At 41.9% G+C, this 17,444-nt stretch overlaps 1 protein-coding gene across 1 annotated transcript in view; it reads left to right on the top strand.

Moving 5' to 3' along the window:
- The first annotated feature begins 1,868 nt into the window (after positions 1 to 1,868).
- stk16 (serine/threonine kinase 16) overlaps positions 1,869 to 17,444 on the top strand; it is a 31,277-nt gene continuing 15,701 nt past the window's right edge. Inside the window, exons 1-5 of the mRNA XM_043694290.2 lie at positions 1,869 to 1,978; positions 8,683 to 8,793; positions 11,221 to 11,440; positions 14,742 to 14,875; positions 17,312 to 17,432. Of these exons, the coding sequence (XP_043550225.1) occupies positions 8,708 to 8,793; positions 11,221 to 11,440; positions 14,742 to 14,875; positions 17,312 to 17,432 (561 nt within the window). The 5' untranslated portion in view covers positions 1,869 to 1,978; positions 8,683 to 8,707. The remainder of the gene's footprint in view (positions 1,979 to 8,682; positions 8,794 to 11,220; positions 11,441 to 14,741; positions 14,876 to 17,311; positions 17,433 to 17,444) is intronic.

The raw sequence follows: 17,444 nt of genomic DNA on the forward strand, positions 1-17,444 counted from the left end.
CAAAAATATCTGGTTTTATATCCTAAAACATCAGATCGTTTCATTGGCTTTAATATTATGAAGATACAAAATTCAAACTTGATCTGAGTTTGGTATCTTGGGGCATAACTTAAACTGATTTGCCGAATTTGAATTTGTTTTTATCTCATGGCAACGCAACCACTGTATTTGTGTGGACCATGTGTTACATTTTTACCTTGCTCAGAACACTTCGTGCTGTGTCAGGCAATTTTGCCAGCATTTCAACTCTCTTAAAGGTACATTGCCTCCACACCTTCATAACAAAATACTGTATTTAAAATACAACCAAAGAAAAAGGAATTTGGAATAACAACTCTGTGGGAAAAACTTAACAAGTTAACATAGTGCCTATTATTAATTAACTGCTCCAATATAGAAACATCCCATAAACACACCCCTTGGCCAAAAAAGACAAATTCAGATACAGATTCTCACATGCAGCTCTCCAATTCAGGAGAACATCAAGAGAAAATTCAGGGAGAGCAGCAGCTAGGAGACATTGACTGAAGCTTCCAATTCTTTTGAGACCCTGTTAGCTTCTGCTTTAATCTAAACCTAAAAACTAAAAAAAGCCTAGCAAGCCCGGTCTGTGAAAGATGGCCACGCCCAAACTTCTTCGTGTTCTAACTTTTAAAAAAACCAAAGGCCTCAGAAGCTGTTTACTCAAGTGGTCTTCGGTAGGCAGCTTGACACCTCTGCCTTACAAACACTCGTTCAAAAAGAACAGAACGAAATAACATATTGAAAGCCACAGCATCGTCACAATGCTCATTTCAATTTCACATTTCACATTTCACTATCTGCTGGGGCAGGATTCAAACCTAGGAATCCAGAACATTACCAGAGTCTCTGGTGTAATTGAGAGAAAGTGAGGACTGCAAATGCTGGAGAGTCAGAGTCAAAAGGTGGAGCACTGGAAAAGTACAGCAGGTCTGGCAGTATTTGAGGAGCAGGACAGTTGAAATTTCTGCCATAAACCCTTCATCAGGAATGTTGGGAATGGGTGGGGGCGTTGCAGGTGGACAGCGCCGGGTGTGGTGCTGAGAGGTAAATAGCAGGATGGGAGTAAGGCTGAGGGAGGGTGTTAGCTGGGATGAGATTAAGTGGATGCGGGTGGGTGGGTTATTGCAATAGGTTGATGGGGAGGGGAGCAGAGCGGGTGGGTAGGAAGGAAGATGGGACAGGTAGGACAGGTCAACAGGGTAATGCTGAGTTGGAGGATTAGATCTGGAGTTAGGTAGGGAGAGGAGAGATTTGAAAACTAGTGAAATCGATGTTGATGCTGTGTGGTGGTAGGGTCCCAAGGTGGAAGATGAGATGTTCTTCCTCCAGTCGTCAGGTGGCTTGGATTTGGTGGTGGATGTGGTCTAGGACTTGCATGTCCTTGGGAGAATGGGAGGTGTAACTGAAGTGGTTGGCCACAGGGCGGCGGGCTTGTTTGGTGCATTTGTCATAGAGTTGATCTCTATGCGGTTTCCTCTAAATCAGGGAGACAGAACACCAACTTGCGTTGCTACCTGATGAAGGAGCATTGTTCCGAAAGCTTCTACTTCCAAATAAACCTGTTGGACTAAAACCTGGTGTTGTGTGATCTTTAACTCTGTTTTAGTAGCAGTGTGAAATGGATGTAGGGAATTCTATGGATTAAATACAATTTAAAGAATAAAATAACAGTGAATGCATTCGCATCTCCTTGGGTTACACTTTCGAGTCTTGCTCCCTGCTTGCAGCAGCTCAGGTTGCAGAACTGTGAAGCCCAGCACGTGGCGTGTCATCTCCCGGGCCCCAACTCTCGCGAGCTCCAGTCGGATGCGGCGGTGCGAGGGAAACCTCGCGAGACCTGACAGTGGCGAGCGGCGGCGGCACTTCTTTGAGCCGCCGGTAGCAGCAGGGGAGACGTTTTGCGATGCTGTCCTCTCCGTAAACTGACCGATAATGAGGAAAATCATCGGTACAGGTAATGGTTTTTGTGTGTGATATATTTTTTTAAAAAATAGAGACAGCAAACGCCGTCTTATCGCGTGAGGGGTTGGCGATGCTTCGTCAGGTTAAAATAGGTTGGGTAGGGGAAGGGAACTGTAATACCCATGAGACCCTGGGCGTGGAACTACAATACCCATGGGGCGGTGGGGTTTGGCGCATGCGCACCATTGCGACCTGGTTTGTGTGTTGACGGGGGCGTTGTTCTGAGCATGCGCGTGTCTTGTCGCCAGCCCGGGAGCATCGTTTTGAGCATGCTCGCGTCTCGTCGTCTGGCTCACGCATGCTCAGTGACTTGTTGTGAGCATCCTCATTCACCCATCGCTCCCCTGTGTTTAAAAATTGTTATCCAAGGGTTTAAAGCAAAGATAAATAGTAGGATCCCGTAGAATGGCCTGCTCCTGTTCATGTCTCTCTCATGGTCCTCTGTGCAGCCAGGACACGTCAGCCTTTCAAAGGTTAGACCAAGTTGGAAAGCTGAATAATCTGCTCCTACCTATTGTGCTTTATTTTCTCCCTGATGAGGGGCGACAGGCTGTTGGGGTCTTTCATTTTTGTTTTGCACCCATTTCAAAGAGGGCAACAATTTATACTACAAGAGCAAACAAACTAAATTGGTTGGGGAGTTTACTGACTGCTGTAAAAGCACAGCAGGTCAGACAGCATCCGAGGAGCAGGAGAAAGCGTCGATTCTCCTGCTCCTCAAATGCTGCCTGACCTGCTGTGCTTTCCCAGCAGTACACTCGACTCTTAAGTTCCAGCATTTGCCGTCCTCACTTTCGTCAAGTTTACAGACTGGTCAACGTATTGTAATGGAGAAATAAACCTGGGAATACTTATCTCCCTTGTTTTTGTTTCATTATAATGAGTGTAGTGCCTGGACACATCCATCTTTTCAGCAGAGGACAGAGTCTTGTGTCTGTGTGTGTGTGTGAGAGAGAGAGATGTATAGTTTATATCAAACATACATGAGCCATACTCTTAGCCCAGTTAATTATCTTAAATTGATTGGCGGTGAAAAGTTTTGTACATCGAGGCACCATGTCTAATGTTGGCCCCTGTGTTCTGAGATTTACAAATATGGGTGAGTTGTAAATGTTTGAAGGACTGTGCTGTTTAATATAATCCACCAGTTGTTGGATCTATAGATAACATCACACTAGAATTTATCTGCCACAGTACTGTTTTTCTCTACTTAAAGTTATGTAAATGATATTTAATCTCACTTTTCTATATTAAAGCTGCTGTATATTTGGCCTCATCTAGAGTACTGCTTATAGTTCTAGTCACTGCATTATAGGATGGATCCTAATAAAGGGAGTGCTGATGATATTTGAAAATGTTCCCTGGTTGAAGAATTTTATTTTAGGACAAATTGGATTTGTGTTTCTTTGCAACGGACAAGGTTGAGGGGAGATTTAATTGATGTGACTAAAATGTGAGGAGCCTTGATTATGTGGAAAGGAATGACCAATTTCCCTTGCATAGTTTTAAAGTAATTGGTAAGAATAGATGGGGATTTGGTAAACTGGAACTCACTGCCTGAAAGTACTTTGCACAATAAGTAGAAGTAGATTATTCAGCTTTCCAACTGGTCTAACCTTTGAAAGGCTGACGTGTCCCGACTGCACAGAAGACCATGAGAGAGGAACTCACTGCCTGCTTTAACCTTTTGCAGTGATATGGACCCAGAGCTGAAAGTGTGTAAGGTGTGTGGCTCTTTTAGCTATATGATAAGCAGTCTCCTTCTTTGCCATGAATTTGAATAATTTCATATTCTAGAATTGTGAGTAGAGTCCGTTCTTTTATAATGTGATGGTTGTGTTCTTGTGCAACCCCACATTATAGAAAAATCCGGCTTCGAAACAGTGCTCACAGTGTTGGTGATACAATTGTGTTACAGCCAACACAAATTTAAAAGTTCGGGCTCTGTAGAAAGTGTTACCATTTCATCAATCGTGTTACAGTGAATTCATGGTGATGAAACACACATTATAACAGAATGACCTGTATATATGTGTGTGGACTTGTTGAATTTTATTAATCTCATTTATTTGTACTTTACTGCTTCTCAGAGGTTAACAGAATAGAAAATGTATTGACTTATGAGGACAATTTCTCTAATGCCTATTTTCCCCAATGTTGACTATGTTTGAAAGTATCCACCTGTTGGATGTACTCTCTCCTTTTGTCTTTGCTTGAGTGCTACATTGAGATGGGACATTAATGACATGAGACCTCAGTATTGTCTCTGATGCTCTGGCACTGTTTTGAAGAGCAGGGAGTTCTCCCTGTGGCTTGGGCTGCTATTTGTCCCTCCATCAACCTTATTGAAACTGTTTATCTCCTCGTTATGAATTGCTCATTGAGTTTGCTGTGCACAAGTTAACTGTCATATTTGACAACTGGAAGCAGCAGGGACAGGCCACTATAAATGCCGGAGGAAACACCACAGAAGCGCTTCACAGGAGGCTCCCAAGCACTGAGGATGTCACCTAGACAGGGGACGAAACGTTTGCAACAAAAATTTCCAGCTCGGCGAACAGAACCACAACAACGAGCACCCGAGCTACAAATCTTCACCCAAACTTTGAATTCTGTTTACCCCTGACCAATGCACCTAATCTACACATCCCTGAACACTATGAGCAATGTAGCATAGCCAATTCACCTAACCTGCACATCTTTAGACTGTGGGAGGAAATCCATGCAGTCACCCAAGGCTGGAATCAAACCTGGGTCCCATGTGCTGTGAGGTAGCAGTGCTAATCACAGAGCCACAGTGCTGCCCTAAAGGGTAGCCTATGAGAAACCATAAAACCATAGCTAGTTGCCACAAAAGCTTCTCTGTGAGTGCCCTTTCAAGAAGGGAAACCTGTCTTTACCTTGTCTGGCTTGTCACTCCAAAGCACTCTTAACCTGGTTGGGTAAGTATTATTATTTCTAATGTCATAATAGTTACTGTAATTCAAAAGTATTCCATTGGCTGTATCACACTTTGGGGCATCTTGGTTATGAAAGCTGCTGTATAAACACAATTTTTATAGTTCACTATTTGTGATGAAAAGATGTTTTATTAATGAATAAAGATTGATCTGAATCCACACTGTCTTTTGCAATATTATTATTAAATATTATGATTGAGAAGATCAAAATTGAAATTCTTTAATACAAACAGGGCAGAGCTTTGTTTAATGCGTTTAACAATCTTAACTACGGGAAGTCCTTGAAAAGATTTTTTTTTCGGAGGCAAATTTACAAAACAACATGGTGTCTGTTACAATGTGATGTAGTACTCATCACAGAACCATTTGATTTCAGGACACTGCAGAAAACTAGGGCACAAATTAAACTTTAATCATATCCCATTATAGTCATCTGAATGGAAATGCTACTGCAAGGAGCAGCAAGGCCTCTGCTTCAAGATAGAATAAATGTGGAACAGTTGGAAATTAACTTCTACTTCTAGCTGATCCTGATTATTACAGTGTACGCTAGGACAACATAACCATTAACATGGTTTTACTAGATTTTCTGATGCATCCATGTGTTTTTCAGAATTATTAGTTTAACTGATTAAATAGCTTTCCATCAGATTATTTTCCATCAGTCGCATTTAAGTTCATTTTTTAAGTGTCCTGTATTGGTGTCCATTTTCACAACTTAAAGGTAAAGTCACAATGTCTTAACAGACCATGGGACTGCTCGCCCATAAGAGAGAGAGAGAGACAACTGGTGGTGGTTTAACTTGTAGGTCACCACCCCTCAGGTGAGAGAGGAGGCTGAGATGGAGAGTCCTTCCTAGTAACCTTAGCCATCGTGGGAATTGAACCCAAGTTGGTGTCACAAACCAGCTGTCTAGCCAGCTCAGCTAATAAGCCCCCAAATGACAGAACAGTTTTCTTATTTAAAGTTCTTTGCCAAAACATGGACATTGCTGACTAGGCCAGCATTCATCATCCATTCCTAATTGCCCTTGAGAAATGGATGGTGAGCTGCTGTCTTGAACCCGACAGTTCATGTGGGGCACTTAAAATGTCTTTATTCTGACATTTACATCAAGTTAACTTATTTTTTTTAAATAAAAGCAAAATACAGTAGATGTTGAAAATCTAAAATTAACAGAAACTGCTGGAGAATATAGGACTGGCAGCATCTGTGGAAAGAGAACTCAGTTAATGTTTCAAGTCGTGTTTTGCAACACTGTTGAAGTCCCAACTTTTCACTTTATACATTAACAGTTTAGATGAAGGAACTGAGGACATTCTGGCTAAGGTTGCAGATGATACAAAGATAGGGAGAGGGACAGGTAGCACTGAGGATTTGGACAGGTTAAGAGAGTGGACAAAACAGCAGATTGAGTACAATGTGGGAAAGTGTGTGGTCATGCACTTTGTGAGGAAGAATAGAGGCATGGGCATGGACTATTTTCGAAATGGGGAGAAAATTCAGAAGTCTGAAGTGCAAAGCGACTTGGGAGTTCTAGTCCAGGATTCTGTCAAGGTAATTTTGCGCATTGAATCAATAGTTAGGAAGGAGGAGAAAGTGAGGACTGCAGATTCTGGAGATGAGAGTCAAAAAGTGTGGCACTGGAAAAACACAGCTGATCAGGCAGCATCCGAAGAGCAGGAGGATCAGGAATTCCTGATGAAAAGCTTATGTTCGAAATGTCAACTGTCCTGCTCCACGGATGCTGCCTGATCAGCTGTGTTTTTCCACCGCCGCACTCAGTAGTTAGGAAGGCAAATACAATGTTGGCATTTATTTTGAAGACATGAATATAAAAGCAGGATGTATTTCTGAGGCTCTGTAATGCTCTGGTCAGACCACATTTGGAGTATCGTGTGCTGTTTTGGGCCCCATATCTCAGGAAGGATGTACTGGCCTTGGAGCATGTTCAGAATAGTCCCAGGAATGAAAAACTTAACATGTGAGGAACATTTGAGAACTCTGGTTCTATACTCGATGGAGTTTAGAAGGATGAGGGGGGGATCTAATTGAAACTTACAGAATACTGAATGGCCTGGACAGCGTAGGTGTTGGGAAGATGTTACCGTTGATGGGAGAGATTAGGATCCAAGGGCATAGCATTAGAGTAAAATGGAAGACCCTTTAGAACTGAGATAAGGAAAAACTTCTTCTGTCAGAGTGTGGTAAATCTATGGAATTCATTGCCACAGAAGGCTGTGGAGACCAGGTTATTGAGCATATTTAGGAATAAGACATTCTTGATTATCAAAGGTTACGGGAGGAAGTGGGAGAACGGGGTTGAAAAACTTATCAGTCATGATGGAATGGCCTAATTTCTGCTCCGATGTCTCATGGTCAAAGTCCAATATGATGACTCTGAACTTCTAAAAATTCTACTTTGCGCTCAGAACATTAACTCTGTTTCCCTCTCCACAGACACTAGACCTGCTGAGTCTCTCCAGCATTTTCTGTTTTTAAGTCTATTTTAAACATAACCACTAACCTGTCTTGAATATTCAAAAAACGTGTTGCTGGTTTCCCTTTATTATTGAAAGTGACTGACTGACTGTTTCTGATGTGGCTGGCAACCCTCTTTCGAGATCTACGTAGCTTTCTACAGAGCAGGCAAAATGCCATTCCTGGTTTTCGTGCCAGTGCTGCTGTCAAACTGATGTGTCCACTGCGAGGTCAGAGGGCCTTAGAATGAACTTTCTTAAGAGTCATAGTCATACAGCATGAAAGCTGACAACCATCATCCCATACTAAACTAGTCCCAACTGTCTGCCCTTGGCCCATATCTGTCCAAACATTTCTGATTCATGTACTTGTCAAAATGTCTTTTAAATGTTGTAACTGTCCCCACAGCCACGACTTCTGGAAATTCATTCCCCACACAAACCATTCTGAGGAATTATGTACTACACCACAGTTCAAATCATAAACTTGCTACCAGATAAGATATTGTTTATGTTCATGTTTTATTTCACTTCAGAATGTTTTAAAGCTCACTTTACCATCTGAAGCATAAAGTCCTCTTTATAGATAGATTTTAAAATAATGGTCTTAAGTAATTTCACCTCACTCCTTATTTGCTTGAGTGTTCGTCATTGAATTATGTGAGGCCTAGGCTTTGGAAAAGGGTGTTTTTAATGTCTGGTGGATAAATCCTAAAACGTACACTAAAATATTTTTGTGTCAGCAACTTGCAGTGTTTATAAATCTGTAGCAGCTGAATTTGAACTGTACAGTTGGTGGAAGCAAGGACCTGGGAAGCAACTGACTCATGATACTGAAGTCAAGGCTGAGTTAGGAGGACAGGTTGGACAATCTTGTGGTTAGAAAGTTGCCACAAGATTATCCAACATCCTCCTTGTTTCATGTTACACTTGACCAATACAAGAAGCTCACCCCCTATTACCAAGATTACCCCCCTATGCAAACTCCTTCATCTAATTGCCAGTCAGCAATTTATAGAACATTAGAGCGCAGTACAGGCCCTTCTGCCCTTGATGTTACACTGACCTGTGGAATAAATTTGAGGCCCATCTATCCTACACTAATCCATTTTCATCCATGTTTATCAATTTGCCTGCAACACTCTGAGTTCATTCAGGTAGTTCAGAATCCTTGGCTAAGATCAGTCAGGAAATTTAATCTGTAATTTTTGGATTATAGTACACTTTGAAATTGATTCTTCTTACATTTCTTTAGCAATCTGAAGGATGCTTCTTGGATCATGGGCCAGACCGTTTGCATCTGCTCTCGTGGGACAATCACCATTGATAATAAGCGATATTTCTTTATCCAGAAGCTGGACGAAGGGTATGTGACTGAAGCTACTTTTATGTCTTGTTTCCTTATGTATGGATTATGTCTCATTCTCTGTAAATGATGAGAATCAGCGAATTGCCTCATTCACCACTGGAGGAATCTGTAAAGACCATGCAGCCTTTAGTTTAGTTGCACTGACAGTTTTCTTGCCTGTTAGCTCTCAAATGAGTCCCAGTTGAGAACATGTCTAATTTAGCTTCTCAGAGTTCCAGTGGGGTCAAATTCAATCACATTTCTATGTGGTGGCCCAGATCTTAACAGTCTCTTGCATGAAGAGATTTCTCCTCCATTCCCTTCTAACTCTTGTAACAGTTACTTATTTTAAATCTATGACAAGTATAAATATTTTGTTTCTACTTACCGTATGAAATTCCCTCTTAATTTTCGATACACTGATTAGATCTATCTCTATATATTCTGATAAGCCCCTCTTCCTCTCTCCAAGGCCTACAATCCATCCTATTGTATGCCTCTCAGAAATAAACGCAGTACTCCAGCTGAGGTCTCACAAATGATTTGTGAAAGATTAGCATGATTTTGTTTTTTAAATTATAAATCCAAAATTGCCTTAAAGGGTGTCAGATTTAAGCAGAAATGAGGAGGAATTGCTTCCCTCAAAAGGTTGTGAATCTGTGGAATTCACTACTGCAAAGATCAGTGGTTGTCAGTACACTGAATATATTTTAGAAGACAGACAGATCTTTAATTAGAATTAAGTTAAAACTTATGGAGAATTGGCAGGAAAGTGGAGTTGTGATCAAGATGAGGTCAGGTATTCCTGCTCTGGGTTCCTATGTATGTTCTCGTAAAAAGATTTTCGAATTGTGTCTCTCCTCTACATCGCTAATTCTATTGGAAATATCAGTCATGCAGACCAGTTGTTCTGAAGGTTGAATCCCAGCTCAGCAATGAATCACACAGATAAGCATTCAGGATGTTATGTATGACATGGTTTCAGTTCCTGCTCACTATCCTGTGATGCCTGCTGAACGGTATTTGATCAGGGCAGATTCAGTTTCAGTTATATCATACCCCATCTCCAGATCTTCAACACAAACGCTGAAAGAAGTTTCTAGACCTGTAGAAACCTTTGCATGAGATATCATACAGTGTAATTGTACAATAAGTTAGACTATCTATGTGCTTTGCTGCTGATTATGAAGTGTAAAACCCTCTAAGTTTTTGGTGAAAGCAGTTTTGCATTTAATTGCCACTTTTAATTTGGCTCAACATCCAAAACCACTTTGCAGGAATAGTTATCAAAACAAGATTTGACCCTGAGACATACAGGGATTTAGTGCATCACGTGAGCAAAAGCTTGGTTAAAGAGAGCGGGTTAAAGGAGTACCTTAATTGAGAATGGAGAAGTTCAGGAAGAGAATTCCAAACTTGAGTGCACAGCATTTTTTTTTTGTTTTAAATCACTCATGGGTATGGACGTGGCTGGCCAGCATTTATTGCCCATCTCTAGTAGCTTTTGGAAAGGTGCTACTTCTTGAACTGCTGCAGACCATGTAGTAGTAGTTTGACCTGCAATGCCCTTGGTTAGGTGGAGGCTGGTGGGAATTCCAGGATTTTGACCCAGTGACAATGAAGAAATGATAATATATTTCCAAGTCAGGATGGTGAGTGGCTGAGAAGGGAACTTGCAGGTGATGGTGTTCCCATGCATCTGCTGCTGTTATGCTACTAGATAGTGGTCATGGGTTTTGAAGGTGCTATCTAAGGATCTTTGGTGAATTTCTACAAAATATCTTGTAGATGGCTCACACTGCAGCTACTAGCATTGGTAATCAAGGGAGTGGTTATTTGTGGATATGGTGCCAATCAAGTGGGCTGCTTTGTTCCTGGATGGTTTCAAGCTTCTTGAGTATTATTGGAACTGCACACTTTCAGGCAAGTGGGAAGCATTCCATTAAGCTCCTGACTCATGCCTTGTAGATGGTGAATAGGCTTTAGGGAGTCAGGAGGTGAGTTGCTCCTTGCAGGATTCTTAGTCTTTGACCTGCTCTTGGGGTTTCTGCTGTTGGAGGCACGCATGCCATTTATGAACAGTTGGTCATAATAATGTATAAGAAGCCAGAATTGGAGATGTACAGCTGTCTGAGATTTGTGGGATTGGAGCTGGTTACAGAGCTTCTCATCACCTGTCTTGTTCGTATAAGACTCTTAAAAAATTTTATCTGGTTACACTTCTGTGAAGTGCTTTTGTTACCATTTGAGTGATTTGAATGTGAGGATGGAAGTTGTATGCCATATTCTAATTCTGGGATGTTCCTTGGTTATCTCTGAGTTTGGCACATGTCTCGGTAGCCCACCTGCCTGGTCCTCAGCAGATGTGGCAGTTATTAGTATGAGTAATGTGGAGATAATATCTCCCTTCTCTGTTCACAGTCCCTTCTCCCTTTTTTGTTTCAGGGGGTTCAGCTATGTGGATCTGGTGGAGAGTGTTCAGAATGGAAAGTTCTACGCCCTGAAGCGTATCATCTGCCATGACAAAGAAGATCGCAAAAATGTGCTTAATGAGATGGAAATGCATCGGATGTTCAACCACCCAAACATCCTGCATTTAGAAGCTCACTGCATCATGGACAAAGGTCCAAAGTGTGAGGGCTGGCTGCTGCTGCCTTATATTAAGGTGGGTCTGGCAGCTTCTCCATTTAGAATCCCTTTATATGGGTGGCATGGTGGCTCAGTGGTTAGCATTACTGCCTCATAGCACCAGGGACCCGGGTTCGATTCCAGCTTCGGGTGACCGTCTGTGTGGAGTTTGCACATTCTCCCCGTGTCTGCACGGGTTTCCTCCGGGTGCTCCGGTTTCCTCCCACAGTCCAAAGATGTGCAGGTCAGGTAAATTAGCCATGATAGATTGCCCATAGTGTTCATGGATGTATGGGTTGGGTGCATTACTCAGGGGTAAATATAGTGTAATCAGGTAGGGGAATAAATCGGGTAGGTTACTCTTCGGAGGTTCAGTGTGGACTTATTGGACCAAATAGCATGTTTCCATACTGTAGGAATTCTATGCAGGTCTACATCAGTTCTCCCCTGCGAGAAATTCGCATGGAGAGCATAGAGCCATACAGCATGGAAACAGACCTTTCCGTGCTGACCATGTTCCCAAACTAAACAAGTCCAACCTCCCTGCGTTTGCAACATATTCTTCGAAACCTTTTCTATTCATTCTTTTCCAAATGTCTTTTAAGCATTATAACTGTACCCGCATCCACCACTTCCTCTGGCAGTTTATTGCACACATCAACCATGCTTTGTGGTTTGTTTTTAAAAAATGTTTCCCTTCATATCCTTTTTTTTTTTAAAAATCTTTGTCCTCTCACTTTAAAAATATTCCCCCATACTTTAAGCTTCCCATCTTAGGGAAAGGACTTTTGCTATTCACCTTACCTATAGCCCCTCATGATTTTATAAACTGCTGTCAACCTCCTATGCGCCTTTCATATTCATTTCCTGAAATAGCCGAAACTGCCTGCTTTTATTATTGGGGTTGCTATTTGCCAAATAATGTTGGATGAAGGACACATATTGATCAAGATACCAAGAGTACTACCTTACTGTTCTTCATGATGTTGTATGAGATCTTTACACCCACACGAAAAAGGTAGATAGCAGCAATTTTAGCATCAGAGAAATGGTACAACACTGAAATGTCAGAGAGAATGTACGCAGATCATCAAATTTGAAATTTGATTTTTATGGACTTGCTGTGAGGTTTAGAAGGCATGTTCACCTGCTGCCCATGATAGTGAACTCAATCTCAGCAACGCAGTTATGCAGCACCTCAGTTAGGAGCTGGGAAAAGATGGATTAACATCTCAGGTGGGTATCAAGATTAGATTACTTACAGATTAGATTAGATTACTTACAGTGTGGAAACAGGCCCTTCAGCCCAACAAGTCCACACCGACCCGCCGAAGCGCAACCCACCCATACCCCTACATGTACCCCTTTTTACCTAACACTACGGGCAATTTAGCACGGCCAATTCACCTGACCTGCACATCTTTGGACTGTGGGAGGAAACCGGAGCACCCGGAGGAAACCCACACAGACACGGGGAGAATGTGCAAACTCCACACAGTCAGTCGCCTGAGTCGGGAATTGAACCCGGGTCTCTGGCGCTGTGAGGCAGCAGTGCTAACCACTGTGCCACCGTGCCGCCCACAACTAAGTCTCTTCTTGAGAAATATGCAGGCTTTTATTTTTAGTTTTGTTTCAGATTTCAATATTTCTCTCTTGAATATTCCCCATCCAATCAATTTTGAAGTGACTGGCTTCAAACACTTGGTGGAGCTGTGCAGTTATTGCACATTGCCACCTGCTACAGTACAATATTGCAATAGAATGCTTTTAAAATTAGCAAAGCAGAGATAAACAAGACTTACAATAAATAAATGATTGAAAATAAACACTTAAAAAAGAAGCAGATAGCTTTGGTTTAAAACCAATAAAAAGTGTAGATGGCCCTTCAACATCATAACAACACATGTTATAAAACACTTGTGCTGAAGGCTGATGCATCATTAAGTGGAGGACTGGTTGAGCAGAATTAGTGTTTTATAATGTAATTGCTAGCCAGGGGCCCAACTGGCAGGGTGGGGGGATGGCGGATAGTGACAAGGAATTATACAAATTAAATGACCAATTTTCAGTGTAAGCATGAGCTCACTTAGTGAGTGATTTGCTGTCAATATGTTAAAAGATTCTGCATATGATCCTTTTCTGAATTACTGATCAGACTTTCTGTGGAGTGTCTACATTCTGATTTAGATGCAGAGCACCCAGCAGTCACTTTCAATGGCACTGCATTGGGAATGCACGTTTTCATAATTAAGTACAATTAGATATGCAGTGGCATAAAGTGAGAACAGACAGTTAAGGATGTAATTTGAAAGCTTGATCAGAAAGTTAAACTTTTCTCAGTATAAAAGAAGAGAGATGTTTAGAGGGAAAATAACTTGGGATCTTGGCATGATAATTAAGGAAACTACTACATGAGACAAAAAGGATTGGTAAGATATGCTGAAAGACTGACAAGTTAGAATGGAAGAAGATAGGTTTTCAAGTGTGGACATCAGCACATGCTGCATGTGCAGCTTTATCTTGTAAATTCTATGTAATATGTAATTTTTACTTTGCCCGATCTGTCCACGGTTCATCCCAAAATGATTTGCCTTTGTATGTGGACACACAGTAATCAATTGCACACACATATCCCAGAAGGAGAAAATAAAATTAATGAGCATCTGATTAGTTAGGGCTTAAAAGACTCCTGGGGGAGCATCGTACTCTGGTTTCGGTAATGCCATTGGATTTTCTATAACTATCTGAACAGATAGACAGGCCCAAAAACAGAAATTGCTAGAAAAATTCAGCAGGAGTGGCAATATCTATGGATAGAAAGCAGAGTTAATGTTTCAGATCCAGTGACCTTGCTTCAGAACGGATAGGCAGATAGCAGTAATTTAATATCTCATCCGAAATACGGCTCCCTCTGGCTAAAGAAATAACTCATCATGAAATGTGCTATATAAATGCATCACACATCCCAAAGTACTGACAACCAATTAAGTATTTGGGAAGTGTAATCGTTGTGGGAAGTGATCAAGATCCAAAAACCGGCAATGTGACATTCCTCCTTCTATGATGTTGATTAGAGAACAAATATTGACAAACCTCCCAGCTCTTCAGAATGGTAACATGGGATCGTTTATGTGCCCTTGATTTAACTTCTGATCTGAAGAGTGGCACCTCTTAATGGTGTAACATTCCCTCAGTACAGCGTTGGTGAGGATGTGCTATCCACTGAGCAATGTTGACAAAACAGCAATGCAATAGAGAGTCATTCTGGATTACACACCGAATTAAATAGAATTAATTAAAAAACAAGAGTAACATTGTTTTTGATTTTCCCTTCACAGAACGGCTCGTTGTGGACAGAGCTGGAGAAGCTCAGGAATACCAATTGTTTTATGCCTGAAGAACGCATATTGAAGATTTTCCATGGAATCTGCGGGGGACTCAAAGCCATCCATGAGAAGGGTTATGCCCACAGGTAAATCTCCTCTTTGTGTTGGTGGCATTTGTGCATTGGGTGCAAGCCAGCCATTTCACAGCCAATGGCATCCTACTGGAGCGTAGGAGGTTTAGGGGTGACCTTTTCGAAGTTTATAAAATCATGAGGGGCATAGATAAGGTGAATGGCAGTTATCTTTTCTCTAGGATGGGAGATTTCAAGGGTGGGGGCATATTTTTAAGGTGAGAGGAGAAAGATTTGAGGGGCAAATTTTTTTTACAGTGTGGTTTGTGTATATATAAAGGTATTTGGAAAATTACTTTATAGAGGTGTTCAGAAGTGGGAATCCGAAGTGTTTGGGGGGATATGGGCTAGGCAAAGGCAAGTGGGACTAGTTTAGTTTAGATTATAGCCAGCATGGACTGGTTGGACCGAAAGCTCTGTTTCTGTGCTGTCTGACTCTGACTGCAGTATTCCGATGTTACAGTGACTAAATATTAAAAGTATTTGATTGTTTGCAAAGTGTTTTGGGGTGTCCTGTGCTCTATAGCAGGGTTGGAAGTGTGTTGCTGGAAAAGCGCAGCAGGTCAGGCAGCATCCAGGGAACAGGAGAATCGACGTTTCGGGCATAAGCCCTTCTTCAGGAAAGCTTCCTGAAGAAGGGCTTATGCCCGAAACGTCGATTCTCCTGTTCCCTGGATGCTGCCTGACGTGCTGCGCTTTTCCAGCAACACATTTCCAGCTCTGATCTCCAGCATCTGCAGACCTCACTTTCTCCTCTATAGCAGAGTTGTCCAACCCTTTTGTATGAGGGCCACATATCCATCTTTGTCTCTCTTTGGGGAAAGTGAGCAGATTCCAAAAAGAGTAGATTTGAGACAAAAATAATTGGTTTCAGAAATAAAACCATTCTAAAGTGATAAATTGTTAAAGTCAGAAGTCATACTACGCCAGGTGATGAACCACTTCACCTGAAAAAGGAGCAGTGCTCTAAATGTTTGTGATTTCAAATAATCTTTTGGACTATGACCTGATGTCATGTGACTTCTGATCGTGTCCACCCGAGTGCAACACTGGCACCTCCACATCACAATAAATTGTTAATTTATCTAAATGAGTAATTATTTTTTAAAGAGACATTAAAAGTGTCAAGTAGCTGTGTTAATAAATAAAAGCTTTGTTTTTGTGCCTTTTCGGTTAAGGATTAGAGGTGGTGAGGGAATGACAAAACACCAAATTCTGGCCGGTTGGGAAGCAGATAGGGACAAGCGCTAAGCAATGCACAGCTCCTTTTCCCGCTGACTGTCGATCACAGTCTTGCTGATATCGCTGTCACCATTTGTGATGCACTGGAATCGGGCCAGATGAGGTGACCTACATATGTGTAGCTAATAGCTTTTCCAATTAGAGGCTGCTTCTCTCCTTCTTTTGCTGTTGGTAAGTTCATTAGGGAGCCTCTCTGCACAGAATATGGGAATAACCGGCCTCTGGTTGGACAAGCATCTCCTCAGAGAATCTTCCTCTTCCACTTGGAGCTGGAACCCTGGTTGCCAGCAGGATAGGTCACCCTTGGCAAGCCGCATAAGGCCATGAGATATTGGAGCAGATATTAGGCCATTCAGCCCATCGAGTCTGCTCCACCATTCAATCATGGCTGATAAGATTCTCATCCCCATTCTCCAACTTTCTCCCAGTAACCCTTGATCACCTTGATTCTCAAGAACCTATCTATCTCAGTCTTAAATTTACTCAATAACCTGGTCCCCCATAGCCTTCTGTGACAATGAATTCCATAGATCCCCCACTCTCTGGCTGAAGAGGTTTCTCCTTATCTCCATTCTAAAAGGTCTTCCCTTTACTTTAAGGCTGTGCCCTCGGGTCCTAGTCTCTCCCATCAATGGAAACATCTTTCCAACATCTACTCTGTCCAGGTCATTCAGTATTCTGAAAGTTTCAATTAAATCCCCCCCCCATCCTTCTAAATTCCATCGAGTATAAAACCAGAGTCCTCATATGTTAAGCTTTTCATTCCTGAGACCATTCTCGTGAACCTCCTCTGAACGCTCTCCAGCGCTAGTACATTCTTCCTGAGATATGGGGCCCAAAACTGCACACGGAACTCCAAATGTGGTCTGACCAGAGCCTCATGGAGCTTCAGACGTGCATCTCTGCTTTTATATTCAAGTCCTCAAAATAAATGCCATCGTTGCATTTGCCTTCCTAACTACTGACCCAGCCTGCAAGTTTACCTTGAGTGAATCCTGGACTAGAACTCCCAAGTCTTTTTGCACTTCAGACTCCTGAATTTACTTCCCATTTAGAAAATATTCCATGCCTCTATTCTTCCTACCAAAGTGCATGATCCCACACTTTCCCGAGTTGTACTCCACGTCCTGGCTGGGGAGCAGCTGTGGGACACATCTGCGCTATAGGAATGCAGATATTTAATATCATTAAGTGTTTACTTTCTCTCAGGGACTTGAAGCCCACCAATGTTCTCTTAGATGACAATGGGCAACCTCTGCTGATGGATCTGGGATCAATGAACAAGGCAAGAATTGAAGTGAAAGGATCACGGGAAGCTATGACAATCCAGGTAAAGCTGACT

Source organism: Chiloscyllium plagiosum, unplaced genomic scaffold (assembly GCF_037043375.1).
Source record: "Chiloscyllium plagiosum isolate Xiang-an unplaced genomic scaffold, Cpla_swu_hap1 HiC_scaffold_7, whole genome shotgun sequence".
Lineage (NCBI taxonomy): Eukaryota > Metazoa > Chordata > Chondrichthyes > Orectolobiformes > Hemiscylliidae > Chiloscyllium > Chiloscyllium plagiosum.